The following is a 13249-nucleotide window of genomic DNA, read 5'->3' as shown; positions in this document are numbered from 1 at the left end:
GAGGGGCTGCCCTTGGCTGCCCAGGAGCCGGTATTGTCGGGAAGGGAGGGACTGGGAGGGGGTGTGTGGGGGTGGCAGGAGGCCAGCCTTTGGTGGGATCAGGTTAGGGCAGGTTTGGTTTCCTTAAAATGCAAAGTTAGGGGCCAGTGGGGCTAGCATATAAATCCCAGCTCTGGGCACCTGGACCTTTGCTTTCCTTCCTGAGTCTCTCTCTGCCCTCTGGTCTGGTGAGTACCTCTGTCCTGGGCAGGGCTGGGTGGACAAGACCCCCATGGGTCTCTGCCTTTGTCCCTTTGGCTTTTTTTGTAATGGGTTTTTATTGGAGCAGAGCTGATTTACACTGTGGGGTTAGCTTCTGCCGGATGTCCCCTTATGTTGGTCTTTGTCTCCTGGTTCCCTTGGTGGAAGGCCCGGGGTCTCTGTGGGTCTCTGCATTTGGGGGGACCTCCTGTGAAGTGTCAGATAGAGGCTTTTTCCCAGTTCCTCTGTGAGGTTTAGGGGTTGCTCTTGGGGTCTGTCTTGCATCTCTCAGTCTGAGTGTTGCTGCTTCTTTGGGGTTTGGGTCCAGGCATATGAAGTGTGTGTGGTAGTGGGAGGTTTGCGGGGGTGCTTTAAGGAGAATCCTGGTTTGGTTTGTTTGTTTTTGAAAAGTCCTGGATTCCAGCAGGACTAAGAGCCAAGGATCTCAAGCGAGTGGGCCTGACCGGGCCCCTGCCCTGAGCAGCTGCACGGCCCTGCCACTTCCCGTCTTCTCCCACCTCCTGAAGGCAAGGCTGGCAGGATGGGCCCAGGGTGCTTCTTGCCCCTGGCGCCTGCTCCTCTGGCCTCACCCTGGGACCTGCCTAATCCTCCCGGGGTGGTGTGACCACTCTGAGAGGCAGGGCCTTGGAAAGAATGACCTCCAAATTCTGTCCTTGGTCTCAGATTCTGTCCTGATCCTGGGGTACTGGGCTTTTAATTTCTTGAATTCCAGTCCCAGCAGAATCCTTGCTGTTAGGGAGAGTGTTCAGTTGCCAGCACCCCTGCTCCGGTGCCTCCAGCGTGAGGGGAGACACATTCCCTACCGGGTGAGAGCCCTGGTCTGACAGAGGATACAGCCTACCCAAGGGAGCTTCCAGTTAGATGGGAGAACGACGCCCTCTGGCTGAGGGGGGAGGTCACTCCTCAGGGAACCTCGTACCCCTGGGCTGTAGCCAAGGCCGCTGCCAGAGCCCAGTGAGCCCCACTAACTAGCCCATGGAGATGCCTGTCTCCGCAGCCCTGGCACAGAGCCCACTGGCCTATGATAGAAGCTGACAGAAAGGATCCCCAGTGGGACTCCGGCCACCCTGCCTTTTTTTTTCCCCCATAGATGCTGTGGGCCCCAAGTATGGTGGGAGGAGACATGAGGCCCTTCCAAATACAGAGGAAGGTCTATCCCCTGCCTCACCCACCTAGTGTGAGATGGAGGTATGGCTTCTGGCCAGGGAGCCACAGGCTGAGGCGGAGACGCAGCCCTGCCTGCCCATTCTAAGAGGGACTTGGAGAGGCAGCTTGGGGCACAAGGGCAGCAGACGATCCTGCAGGCTGGGCTGAGGCATCTCCCTCCCTTGCCACCCCTGTAGCCTCAGATCCAAGATGTCCAGTCCCCTGGAGCAGGCGCTGGCTGTGATGGTCGCCACCTTCCACAAGTACTCTGGCCAAGAGGGCGACAAGTTCAAGCTGAGTAAGGGGGAGATGAAGGAACTTCTGCACAAGGAGCTGCCCAGCTTTGTGGGGGTGAGTGGGGCTCACCGGGGATGAGAGGGTCCTGGTGTGTGGTGTGGGGGCACGGGATGAATGTCTTCTCCCTCGCTGGCTGGGGGTGGGCGGGCCTGGGGATGCAGACACCAGAGTGGGGTCAAGCCCTTTATGACCTCACCAGAGTGAGAGGGAAGCCTTTGTGTGCGCGAGTGGGTGCTCTACTGCCGGCCCCTCCCTGCAGCTTTCTGGAGAACGAATGTGCTGTCTGAGCCCAGAGAGGGGACGTGACTCGCTCAGGATCACACAGCTCTCATTTGTGATCTCCTTCTCTCTCCCTCCCTCCATCCTCTCTCTCTTTTGGTTTTCATATTTACTTGCCAAACTAAGAAGGTGTCTAGGGAAAGAAAAGCTCAGCTAAGACACACCCTGAGATGTTTAGGAGAGAAATGCCATCAGTTCTCAATTGGCCCCTTACCCTCCCTTTAATCAGCTCCTCCCTCATGTGTGCTCACGCACTCAGTTGGTCAGTCATTTCCAGCTCTTCGCAACCGCGTGGACTATAGTCTACCAGGCTCCTCTGCCCATGGAACTGTCCAGGCCAGGATACTGGAGTGGGTTGCCATTTCCTAATCCAGGGCATCTTCCTGACCCAGGGATCACACCTGAGTCTTTCATGTCTCCTGCACTGGCACATGGATTGTTTACCACAAGTGCCACCTGAGAAGTGCACCACTCCCCCTTCGCCCCACCAAAAAAATATTTATTTATTTGGCTGCACTGGAGTGAGGACAGAGGGAGGTATGTGGGCAGGAAGCTCCGGCTCTCCACCTCCTTCCACAGGCCAGTGGGCTCGATGTCAGGGCTGCGGAGATGAGCAACTCCCGGGGCTGGTTAGTGGGGCTCACTGGGCTCTGGCAGAGGCCTTGGGTACAGTCCAGGGGTACGAGGTCCTTGAGAGTGCATGGGAGGGAGTCTTAATTGTGGCATGTGGGATCTAGTTTCCGGACCAGGGATCAAATCCAGGGCCCCTGCACTGGGAGTGTGGAGTCTTAGCTATTGGACCAAATCCCAGTGGAGTCTTAGCTGCTGGAACAAATCCCAAAGTGACTTTGAACATACGAGGCATGTCCTTTTTTCTTAAAAAAATATTTTTGATCATACTTTTCTAATTTGGTTTCATTTTATCTGGGATGGGAAAGAGTCTGCCTTTGTGGAATTCATTTTTCTGGTGATGAGGCGTGGTGGTGGCTTCAGAAAGCTTGAGTTTCCTCATCAGCGGGATGTGGATAATGCCCATCTCCCTGGGCCCTTGTGGGGAGCAGAGCTGATCCTCTGAAGGGAGGGTCTGGGATCCCCCAGCAGGGAGAGCTGGAGGCTCTGGCTCATGCACTCCCCTGTGTCCCCACTCACAGGGCACCCTAGTGCTCCCAGGACCTCCCTGCTCCCCATCACTCAAGGTGCTCCCTGCTCACCGCTTACCTGCTGCCCAGGGAGGAGGGGAAAGCTGGGTTCTGCCCCAAGAGCTGATGGCCTGACTGTCTCTTGCTTTCAGGAGAAGGTGGATGAGGAGGGCCTGAAGAAGCTGATGGGTGATCTGGATGAGAACAGCGACCAGCAGGTGGACTTCCAGGAGTACGCCGTCTTCCTGGCCCTCATTACGATCATGTGCAATGATTTCTTCCAGGGCTCCCCAGCACGGTCCTGATGCAGAGCTTGTGGCTCCCTGCTATGGGTCTCTTCGGCCCAGGAGGACTCTCTATCTTTTTTAGTTTTACTCAATAAACTTTTTTTGCTGGTTGACAGTATTTTCATTGCTCAGTGTTGCCCTGTCATCTGGCTGGCCCAGTTGCTGTGCTGAAAGTGAAAGACCCAAAGCTGCTTTTTGCTGTGAGCTGTCTTTGTCCCTTTCAGTGCAAGATGATACAATTCCTTTAAAAATGTTGTGGGCTTCCTGTCTATCAACTTACAAATTCAGTTAGACAAAAGCCACATTTATAAATCTCTTTGAGACTGGCCCTTTCCACCTTAGAGTCAAGGTGCTGGGAGAAAATGTCCTTATGATTCTTAAAGACCCTCTTGTCTGAAAGGCTCAAGAAGACACACTGTTAAAATTATTAGAAGACATAATATGTATGTGAAATCTGAGACTTGCCCTTAAATCTTTTTGAAGTCCACATGAAATTTCTCCTCTTTGACTTTATCTTACCCTGAGGCCCTTTTCCTTGGCAGGGCCAAGGATTTGATCTTGGCCCCAAGGCCATTTATTGAGAGCCATTTGTTGTCTGAGGAGACTGTCTGGGGCTCCCCTGGTGGCTCAGACAGTAAAGAATCTGCCTGTAGTGTGGGAGACCCAGGTTCAATCCCTGGGTCAGGAAGATCCCTGGAAGAAAAGAATGGACACCCACTGCAGTATTCTTGCCTGAAGAATCCTACGGACAGGGGAGCCTGGTGGGCTATATAGTCCATGCGGTCGCAAAGAGTCAGACACAACAGAGCAACTAACATGACCTTGTACTACGGCTGTCCTGGGCGCTCTATATTTTCTCTAAATTCTACTCGAATTGAAGAGCTCCTTTTTTTTGGCTGAACCATGAAGCATGCAGGATCTTAGCTCCTCCACTAGGGATCCAACCCATGCCCCCTGCAGTGGAAGCGAGGAGTGAAAAAGAGTTTTAACGAAAAGGAAAGGGGGGATGGATAATAGACAAGTAATAGACAATATTTTTGTGAATTACTTTCTTACTTTTCTCACTTCCCTGGCAAGCTTTGCTGCTTGGGAACTGCTTACAGAGTAGCTCAGACAAAAGCTCCCCCAAAATAAGGAGTGAGACACCCTGATTGTTCTTACTGTTCCGCTTTAACTGTTGCTGGGCAAGGTTGGGCAGGCAGAGCAATGAAAAGAGAGGAGCCTATTTCCTAATATAATACCCTGTAGGGAGAGGAACCAGTGAATACAGGTCAGGGATGTATGATAATGGTAATTAACATTTCCACAGCAGTTCCCAAAGCTGCTTTCAGGAACACTGTTTCTTCAGCCCCATGGTAACCCCCCAGAGAACTATCATTAGGCCCCTTTTACAGATAAGGAAATCAAAAGGAGGAAGCGTCTGCCATTCAAGGCACTCTCGTTTTGGCCAGGCTCTCTGATAGGCCTGTTCGAGCAACATCCCACTGACTCTTCACAGCAGTTGTGTGAGGGCTGTATCACTTCTAACACCGGTTGTAAAGTCAGGACAGGTTGTCTCTGGCTGCTGGCCGGGCCTCGGAGCTCAGTGTTCTCTGCGGGGACATGGAGTTGGGTGCCCACCCGCTGCTTCAGGTTCCCCCTCCCTGAGTCCACCCCCACGGTGAACAGCCTGCAGCTCTGTCCCTCCACATTTCACAGAGGAGGACATAGGGGCTGGGAGAGGTGGCCCAGTGGTACAGGATCTGCCTGCAGTTCAGGAGACATGGGTTTGATCCCTGTGTCAGGAAGATTCCCGGGAGTAGGGAATGGCTACCCACTCCAGTATTCTTGCCTGGGAAATCTCATGGACAGAGGAGCTACAGTCCTTGGGATTGCAAAAGAATCTGGCATGACTTAGTGACTGAACAGCAGCAACAGAAGTTATACAGGGAGCGGTACTGGAATTTGTCCCAAGTCTGCGAGAAAGGGGCTCCTGCTTAAGGGACATGCAGGTGACAGCCTGGGCCTTCCTCTCCTTCCCCTTGGGCTTTGTGTGAGATGAAGGGGACCTGGCTGGGCAGAGTCCAAATGCCCTTGGTTTCTTGATCCTGAAGACATGGGGAAGTGGGTCCACTTCTTGGTGATCGCATGGCCATAGTGTGACTGCTTGCAGTGGATCCTGGCTTCTGCTGGCACTCTGTCCCAGATTCTGGGGCTGTTTGGGCTGGCGGAGACTGGCCACGGTTGGCTGCTTCTGGAACTGTTCCCCGACTGGCTAGGCACCTAATGGGACAAATTTCTTTCTGTGTATTTGACAAACTAACAAACACATGAGTTTCCTAGCTGGTCTCAGTAATCTTCCCTCATCCCACCACTCCCTGCAAATCTCTGTGCCAAGGCAGAGAGCAGGAGGGTCTGGAAAACGGTGCTTGCTGCTCAGGGGCCTGCTGGCCAGATTCTCTCTCATTTTCTCCTGGAATTAGGGCAGGGAGCAGAACCTCAGGGAAATATATCTCCCCTTCCATTGTGTCCCATTGCGACTCTGCTCTTTGCTCTTCAAGGTCTGTCCTGCAAGAAAAGAGGGCAGAAGGCAAAGGTGGATTCTGAGACAGTTCAGTTCAGTTCAGTCGCTTAGTTGTGTCTGACTCTTTGCGACCCCATGGACTGCAGTGCTCCAGGCTTCCCTGTCTGTCCATCACCAGTTCCCAGAGCTTGCTCAGACTCATGTTCATCGAGTCGGTGATGCCAACAAACCATCTCATCTTCTGTTGTCCCCTTCTCCTGCCTTCAATAGGAGCCACCCAAATGAGGCTCCCCATGCTCCCACCTTTAGGTCATTTGAACTCCTCACCAACTCAGGGCTCCCATCCAGGAAATGGGCAGAGTCAGGCATTGACTAGGCACTCAAAAGAGGTAGTAGGTCTAAACTCTACAGGTTCTCTTTGATCCCAGTTCAGATTCTCTCCCCACCCCCATTCCCTAATTCTGTAGCAAAGGCCTCCCTGCCTCCAGCCTTGGTAAATCAAATACCCCTTCCCACACTCTCTCCACACTGGGCTCAGATGATGAGAGAGAGGAGATGAGTCAGTTTGAGGAGGTTCACTGACCCCCACAGGGCTATGAGACTGGGGGGTGGGGTCACCCTGTCCCTTGGGCCCAGGTCCTTGTGGCACAAGCACAGGAATGTTTGGACGCTCCAGGGCATTTCATCTTATTTCTCCCTGAGATGCAGAACCAGACACGGACCTTCCAGGGGCCAGGGGGTTTCCCAGAGGCCTTTGTAAGGTGAGGGTGGTGATAGTGGGGGACCGAGGCGAGGAGGGAGGGGAGACAGAGAGGAGGGACAGTCCTGCCAGGTCAGAGAGCATCTGCTTCTCTTCCTGCTGCCCCCACTGAGTGGGGGATTTTGCGTGGGGTTGCTGAGTTAGATGCGGGGCCCTCAGCTCTCACACGCTCCACAGGACCGTCAAATGATATGAAGAACTTTCACACTGAAGTCTCAGGGCAGGAATCTTCCAGATCAAAAAAAAAAAAAAAATCAAGACCCAAACAAGGTAAAGGACCTCAAGGTGGAGAGAGGAGGGTGGCGGAGCTCAGAGTGAGGGCTCAGTGAAGAGGGCTTCTCGTGACAGTCCTCCAGCCCCAAAGCATCTCCTCCCAGACCTCCCAGTCCACCCACCCTCCCTGCCGGGGTCCAGCCCCGGTGGATCCAGGGGTTTCAAAGGGGAGACGGGCTTCAGCGATCAGGAAACAACAGCTTACTTAAATGTTAATTAAAGATACAAAGAGTGGTTAAATAAGGATAGCTCAGTGAGGAAATTCAGTGGAGAAAAGAGGCTGAATAATTCAGCCAGAAGGTGAGAGAAAGAACGACATGAGGAGACCAAGCTTCGGTGAACAAGGCCCGCACTTTATTTTCCAAAGTAGTTTTTATACCTTAAGTTATGCACAGAGGATAATGGGGGAAGGGGTAGAGTCATGCAGTAAGCCAGGCTTTCTTCCTGCAAACTTATCATATGCAAAAGTTTAGGTGATTTGCATCATCTTCTGGCCCGGAGGCCTGTTAACATTTTAAGAAACTTATTTTTCTCTAAAGGTGATTATTCTAAAGTCAGGCGCCACCCTCCAAAAGCATTAGATAAAGTTGCATTCCTATAGGGCAAAGGTGTGATGGGCTATAACAAGAAAAAGAATTAACTCAAGGGTCCAAGATTACAAACGTTAAAGCTACTACTTACACCAATTATATTAATCAATACACTGCCAGGGACACAGCAGGTAAGGGATATGGAGACTTAGCAGCAAACATTGGCCCAACAAGTGAAAAACCCTTCACCAATACAATTTCTAATCAATCTTTTAACTGCTCAAAGGAATCTGTGTTTAGACAGTTTACAACATCTCATGCCTCTCACAGTTGGGAGGCTCTGAACAATCACATGTGGCTGGAAAAACCTATTCAGGCAGGCTAGAGGAATTCCAAAGGAGTTTGTAGGTTGAAACACTATCACACCCAGGAACTTTATTAACTGGAGCTGTAAGTTAACTCTTTTTTCAGAGAGAGGTAGTGGGGGACAGCCCCCTGTAAAGTCAGAGGTGTAGGTGAAAGCACAAAGCAGAAAGTAGGCAGACTCTGGTTTTGGGGGTAGATGCTCGAGAATTTCCAGGGGGACTCCTGCGGCTCGATCCCGCCTTTGCGTATGCCAAGCCTCCTTCCTCATGACCTTTGCCATGGGCGGAGTTCCTCACGCTGGCTCCCGGGCAGTGATAGAATTCCAGTTGAGCTATTCCAGATCCTGAAAGATTATTCTGTGAAAGTGCTGCACTCAGTATGCAATATGCCAGGAGATGGCTCCCGGCACTCCCCTCAGCTGTCACCTCCTAGGGTGAGCGCCTGCCTGCCTCAGTCTGGGCAAACAAAGGGGAGGAGTCCTGGGAGGTGCAGCCAGGCTGGGAAACAGGAAGGGCTGGGGGATAAGGACTCAGACGGGGAGCAGTGGCCCGGCTCTTCCTTGACCACTCACATAGAGTACCCCAGGCCCACAACTGTAGCCCTGCTTTCCTGCTCTCCCTTGCATTTATGTTACCCATCTCTCATACGTATGTTTGTTACCGTTTCTTGCCTGCGTTAGAGGGTCCTTTCCACAGAACTTGGATTTTGTCTGTTTTGTTTATGGCTGTACCTCCAATGCCTAGGAGAGGTGCTTCTAAATATTCACATGAGGACTTCTTGGTGGTGCAGTGGCTAGGAATCCACCTGCCAATGCAGGGGACACAGGTTTGATCCTTGGACTGGGAAGATTCCACATGCTATGGAGCAACCCAGCCCGCGTGTGCCTAGAGCCCGTTCTTTTTCTGCAACAAGAAAAGCCACGGCAATGAGAAGCCTTTACACTGCAGTGAAGAGCAGCCCTCGGTCCTCACAACTAGAGAAAGCCCATTGTGCAGCAACGAAGACCCAGCGCAGCCAAAAATAAGTATACTTTAAAAAAATAAAATGAATACTGACATGAGTCATGAACGGCTCTAACCCCGTCACTAATTAGCTGTGTGACTTGGGCAAGTCACCTGCCTTTCAGCTAACATTCACATGCTCACCAGGTGCCAGCGTATTTGTCTATGAGCCGTGTACATACTAACTCATTTATGCCTCACAGCAGTCCTATGAAACGGTGACCATTATTTTCCTTGGTCATCCACAGATGACAAAAATGAGGCCTAGAGAGGTGAGGTGATCTGCTTAAGGAAGGTGGCTGCTCGTGGCATTCCTGAGGTGGCACAGGTGGGAACGAGTGCTTGACCCAGAACTGAGTTAATCGCTGGTCCACACTGGCCCCCTGCTTCTGTCCCCTACTCCCCGTAATTCCTTGCCTATAAAACAGAGATAATCACAGCCCTCCCTTCCCGGCCCTCCCACTGCTTAGTTCCCTCATTTAAAGGGGCTGAGTCTTCAGGCAGCTGATGGCTGAAGGTTGAGCTGCAGGTGCAGGGGGACTCAAGGGAGGCCAAGGTGTCATGAACTCTCTGGCTGCCCCATAAGCATTAGGGTTTCTTCCCCATTCCACACTCTTCTGGATCTTGAGTTCTCTTTCTGAGAAATGAGGAGGGGTCTCTCGGGCCCAGGGATGAGGGGCGGGAGGAGAGAAGTGATATGAAGGGATTTCCATTTCTGGTAATATGGTGATCTGTGCCTGTTCCAGCTAAAAACAACAAAAAGTTCTGGAGAGAATAAAAACAGCTTTTTAAAGCATTAAAGAGCTCACAAGGCGGTAAGGAATGAGATCAAAATCTAAGTGAAAGCAGATTCCAGGAAGAGAGCCTGGTACCAGGCCCCTCATATCCTGAGGACATCACTAAACTGAGCCAAAGTGACCTTTGGCTTTGTTTGTGGAAAGAGGAAGGGTTCATTTGAGGCGCGGAGGCAAAGGGGTCACCCCACATAATGCTGGGACCCCAAAGGGCTATACCGTTAAGCCCCAAACCAGAGGAAAGCTACCCCCACCCCAAGGGAGTGCAGGGAGCTCGGCCTTGGTGCCATGTGGAGCCAGGAGGACAGGACACAAGAGCTCTAGCTCCAGGCTGCCCTGGCGAGAGTCTGTGCTTGGTGGGGTGGGGTGAGGGGGCAACCAGGAAAACACAGCCTAGCCTTCCAGAAGGGCCCCTAGGAGCAGCACGCCTTCCTCCCGGGTCTCAAGGCATTCTGCTGATGATCCCCTAGGGAAGCAAGCAGTTTTCCACCCAATGTGTCCAAGCAAAACCCTTAGGTGCTGTTTCAGGGGCTCCAAAGAGCTCCAGTACCGTAGTTCTTTACGTCTCAGCACAGAAAAGAATTCAGGGAGAGGCGAAGTGACATAGTGAAGAAATGATTTACTGGAATAGGATGCTTGTGAGACTTACAAGCGGGAGGACGAGAGATGCCACACTGTGAGACCTTACTGGGCTACAGTTTTATAATCAGAGGAAAAATGGGGAGGGAGAGAAGACCTTCTTTGTCTTTCTTGAGTAGACATCAATGCTTCTATCGTTAGCTCCTCCTCCAGGTTGAGCTTGTCTCTACATAGTTAAGCTAGGTTCACAAATGAATGTTTTCTTAATGTGTACAGACAGCATATCCTAGGGATCCTCAGCTGACTGAGCTCGCTGCACAGGATGTGGGTCTCATGCTGCCACTGTTTCCTTGTTTTGGGGGGTGTCTTGTGCTTCTTTTGTGTGGTTTGTTGCTAAGGAAGCCTGCTCGGTTTCGTGGTTAAGCAAACCTGCTTTCAGGCTTCCCTGGTGACTCAGTGGTAAAAAATTCACCTGCCAATGATGTGGGTTTGATCTCTGGGTCAGGAAGATCTCCTGGAGAAGGAACTGGCAACCCACTCCAGTATCCTTGCCTGGGAAATCCCATGGACAGAGGAGCCTGGCGGGGTGCAGTCCACGGGGTTGCAAAGAGTCGGACACGACTGAGCGACTAAACAGCAACAGACCTGCTTTCTTGAGTAATCATTAACATTCAGGGGTCTTCCGTATTTTTCCACTTACCATCCCCTAGTGGGATTACCTATTTAATCACCTATTTTGTCCCTTTGAAAGTGAAAATGTTAGTAGCTCAGTTGTAGCTGACTCTTTGTGAGCCCATGGACTGTAGCCCCCCAGGCTCCTCTGTCTATGGAATTCTCCAGGCCAAGAACACTGCAGTGGGTAGCCATTCCCTACTCCAGGGGATCTTCCCGACCCAGGGATTGAACCCCAGTCTCCTGCATTGCAAGTAGATTCTTTACCATCTGAGCCACCAGGGCTATGCCCCCATCACAAAGACTGTCGGTCTGGGGATCTAGCCAGGAGAGTGTCTGATGGGCTCAGTGGTCTCACCATAAATGGGGGAGCTGAACCAGAGGCTCACCAAGATCCTCTCTGGCACGGGGATTCTCTTGGGGTGAGGCAAAAATGTGTCCATCCTTCTTCTGGGATGCCTCTTCAGCATGAAGAGATGGAGGGTGGCTGTGATGAATGACCTGTCTCCTCTAACCATGCAGGAGGGAGATGGACAGGAGGCCATGGCCTGTTCCCAACGCTGGGGGAGGCCAGAGGGAAAATGAAGAGGTGGTGGTGTCTTCAGCCTTTGATGTATGCATGGCTAGGTGTGTGAGTGGCGTTTGTAGTAGGAGTTGCCAGGGAGGGAGGCAGGGGAGCCCCTGGGAGGCATCCTGAGCTTGACCTACTTGGATCGCCCCATAATTACTCCCTTCCTTCATCAGGAGGCTACAAATAGGGATGTCCTGTGTCTGGGTTCCTCCACTTGAAACGCCAACATCAGTGGTGAGTGCCAGCTGCTTGGGTCCTGCCCTGGGTTGGGTGTTGGTCAGCCCGAGTTCTGTTTCCTGGCTCAGAGTCTGAGCTTGAGGGCAGAGGGATGACCACAGCAGGAATTAATGAGGTGAAGGGAGTCTGGTGATGGACTCAGGGATTCCATGGTACAGTAAGGGGATGCTGGGGAGCTTGGGTTTAGGGGGTGTGCAGAGCTGAGGTCTGGCCGAGGGATGGGGATGATGGGCTTAAGGCACTGCTGTTGCCCACAGTTAATTTCCCCCTCACCCACTCCCTTCATTCCTCCCAGAGGGGTGAGATGGGCCAGGGAGGCGGGCAAGAGGGGATTCCCTCTAGTCTCCAGGCACCGAGCTCCTGAAAAAGCCACAGTGGTGGCGCCAGGCAGGCTGGCAGGAACCCAGAAGGGCAGTTCAGCCTCTCTGCATTTTCCTATTCCCTGCCATCATGGCCCTTTCCTCTCCTGGGAACCCGGAACTCTGCTCCAATCCTGGGCTGTCACAAAGCGTTAAACCCCAGGCAGCACTTAACCCTATTGTCTCTCCCTACTCTTGACCATCCACAGCGCCCAGCAGAGGACAAATCATTAGGGAGGGAGAGAGCCTTGGCCCAGGCTGCCACATGCTGCAGGACTCCTGTCCCCTGGGGGAACCAGGAGTGAGTCACTCAGCTCACGTGGAAACAACACGTGCCTTCCTGGCTGCCTTAGGGTTTCCCCAGGCTGGAGGCATCTCCCAGGAGGGCGGTGGGAGGGGCCAATGTAATGGGGGTGGGTGGGCAATTCTGAGGAGGGCTTCTCCTCTAACAGAACGGGGTAGCTGTCTGCAGAGCCTTCTGTCTCAAGACCCTCAGGGGTCAGGGTGATGGCTATAGTTGGGGCAGATCACAGACTGGTCCCTACCGGAGCTGGTTGTCTCCAGAGACCATCTGATTCAGGTCCCCGATTAGGTCTGTGAGGTGGGATTAACCCCATTTCACAGATAAGGCACCAGAGACCTTAAATGGCTCATCCTCGCCTGCACAGCTAGTCAGAGGCATAGTGGATCTTTGCATGCAGCTTCCCTGAGTTCAGGGCAGAAGGGATGGTGAGAGGGTGGTGGTGAGACTGTAGGGGTTCCTCTGAGACCTGACTCTCTAAGGATGCTCAGCTTTGCCAAGGACCTGAGGCTGGGAGCCCAGAGCAAGGATCTCCGTGCAGGTTCCTATGGAAGGGGCTCTGGGGTCCTGAAGGGGAGGAAGATTCTAGGCTCAGGGGGCTGTGTCTCAGAGGGTGATGCAGAGCCGGACTGAGCTATGGTTGGGTGTCAGATGAGAAAAGATGGAGACAATAAGTGGGGGTTTCCCTGGTTGCTCAGATGGTAAAGAACCCCTGCAAGGCAGGAGACCCAGTGTTTGATCCCTGGATTAGGAAGATCCTCTGGAGAAGGAAGTGGCAAACTACTCCAGTAAGAACCTGGAGAATCCCCTGGACAGAGGAGCCTGGCTGGCTACGGTTCATGGGGCCACAAAAGAGTCCAATATGACTTAGTGACTGAACTACCACCGCTGTGG

At 52.5% G+C, this 13249-nt stretch overlaps 1 protein-coding gene across 9 annotated transcripts in view; it reads left to right on the top strand.

The window, feature by feature from the left end:
* The window catches only part of LOC147376565 (protein S100-A2), a 29850-nt gene that overhangs the window by 15265 nt on the left and 1336 nt on the right, over nucleotides 1–13249 (top strand). Inside the window, exons 1-4 of one of the 9 annotated variants that reach the window (XM_086392778.1) lie at nucleotides 191–227; nucleotides 974–1067; nucleotides 1605–1758; nucleotides 3275–3527. In XM_086392778.1, coding sequence (XP_086248904.1) covers nucleotides 1618–1758; nucleotides 3275–3427 — 294 coding nt within the window. In that variant the 5' untranslated portion in view covers nucleotides 191–227; nucleotides 974–1067; nucleotides 1605–1617 and the 3' untranslated portion in view covers nucleotides 3428–3527. Of the gene's footprint in view, nucleotides 1–190; nucleotides 488–973; nucleotides 1068–1604; nucleotides 1759–3274; nucleotides 11693–11761; nucleotides 11848–12485; nucleotides 12897–13249 lie in introns of those variants that run through there. The other 8 variants (XM_086392770.1, XM_086392777.1, XM_086392779.1 and 5 more) reach the window with 8 other exon arrangements.

The sequence above is a fragment of the Bos grunniens genome, chromosome 3, assembly GCF_055505025.1.
Source record: "Bos grunniens cultivar Pamir isolate PY7600 chromosome 3, Bosgru_T2T1.0, whole genome shotgun sequence".
NCBI lineage: Eukaryota > Metazoa > Chordata > Mammalia > Artiodactyla > Bovidae > Bos > Bos grunniens.
This window is presented reverse-complemented; position numbering and strand designations above follow the sequence as displayed.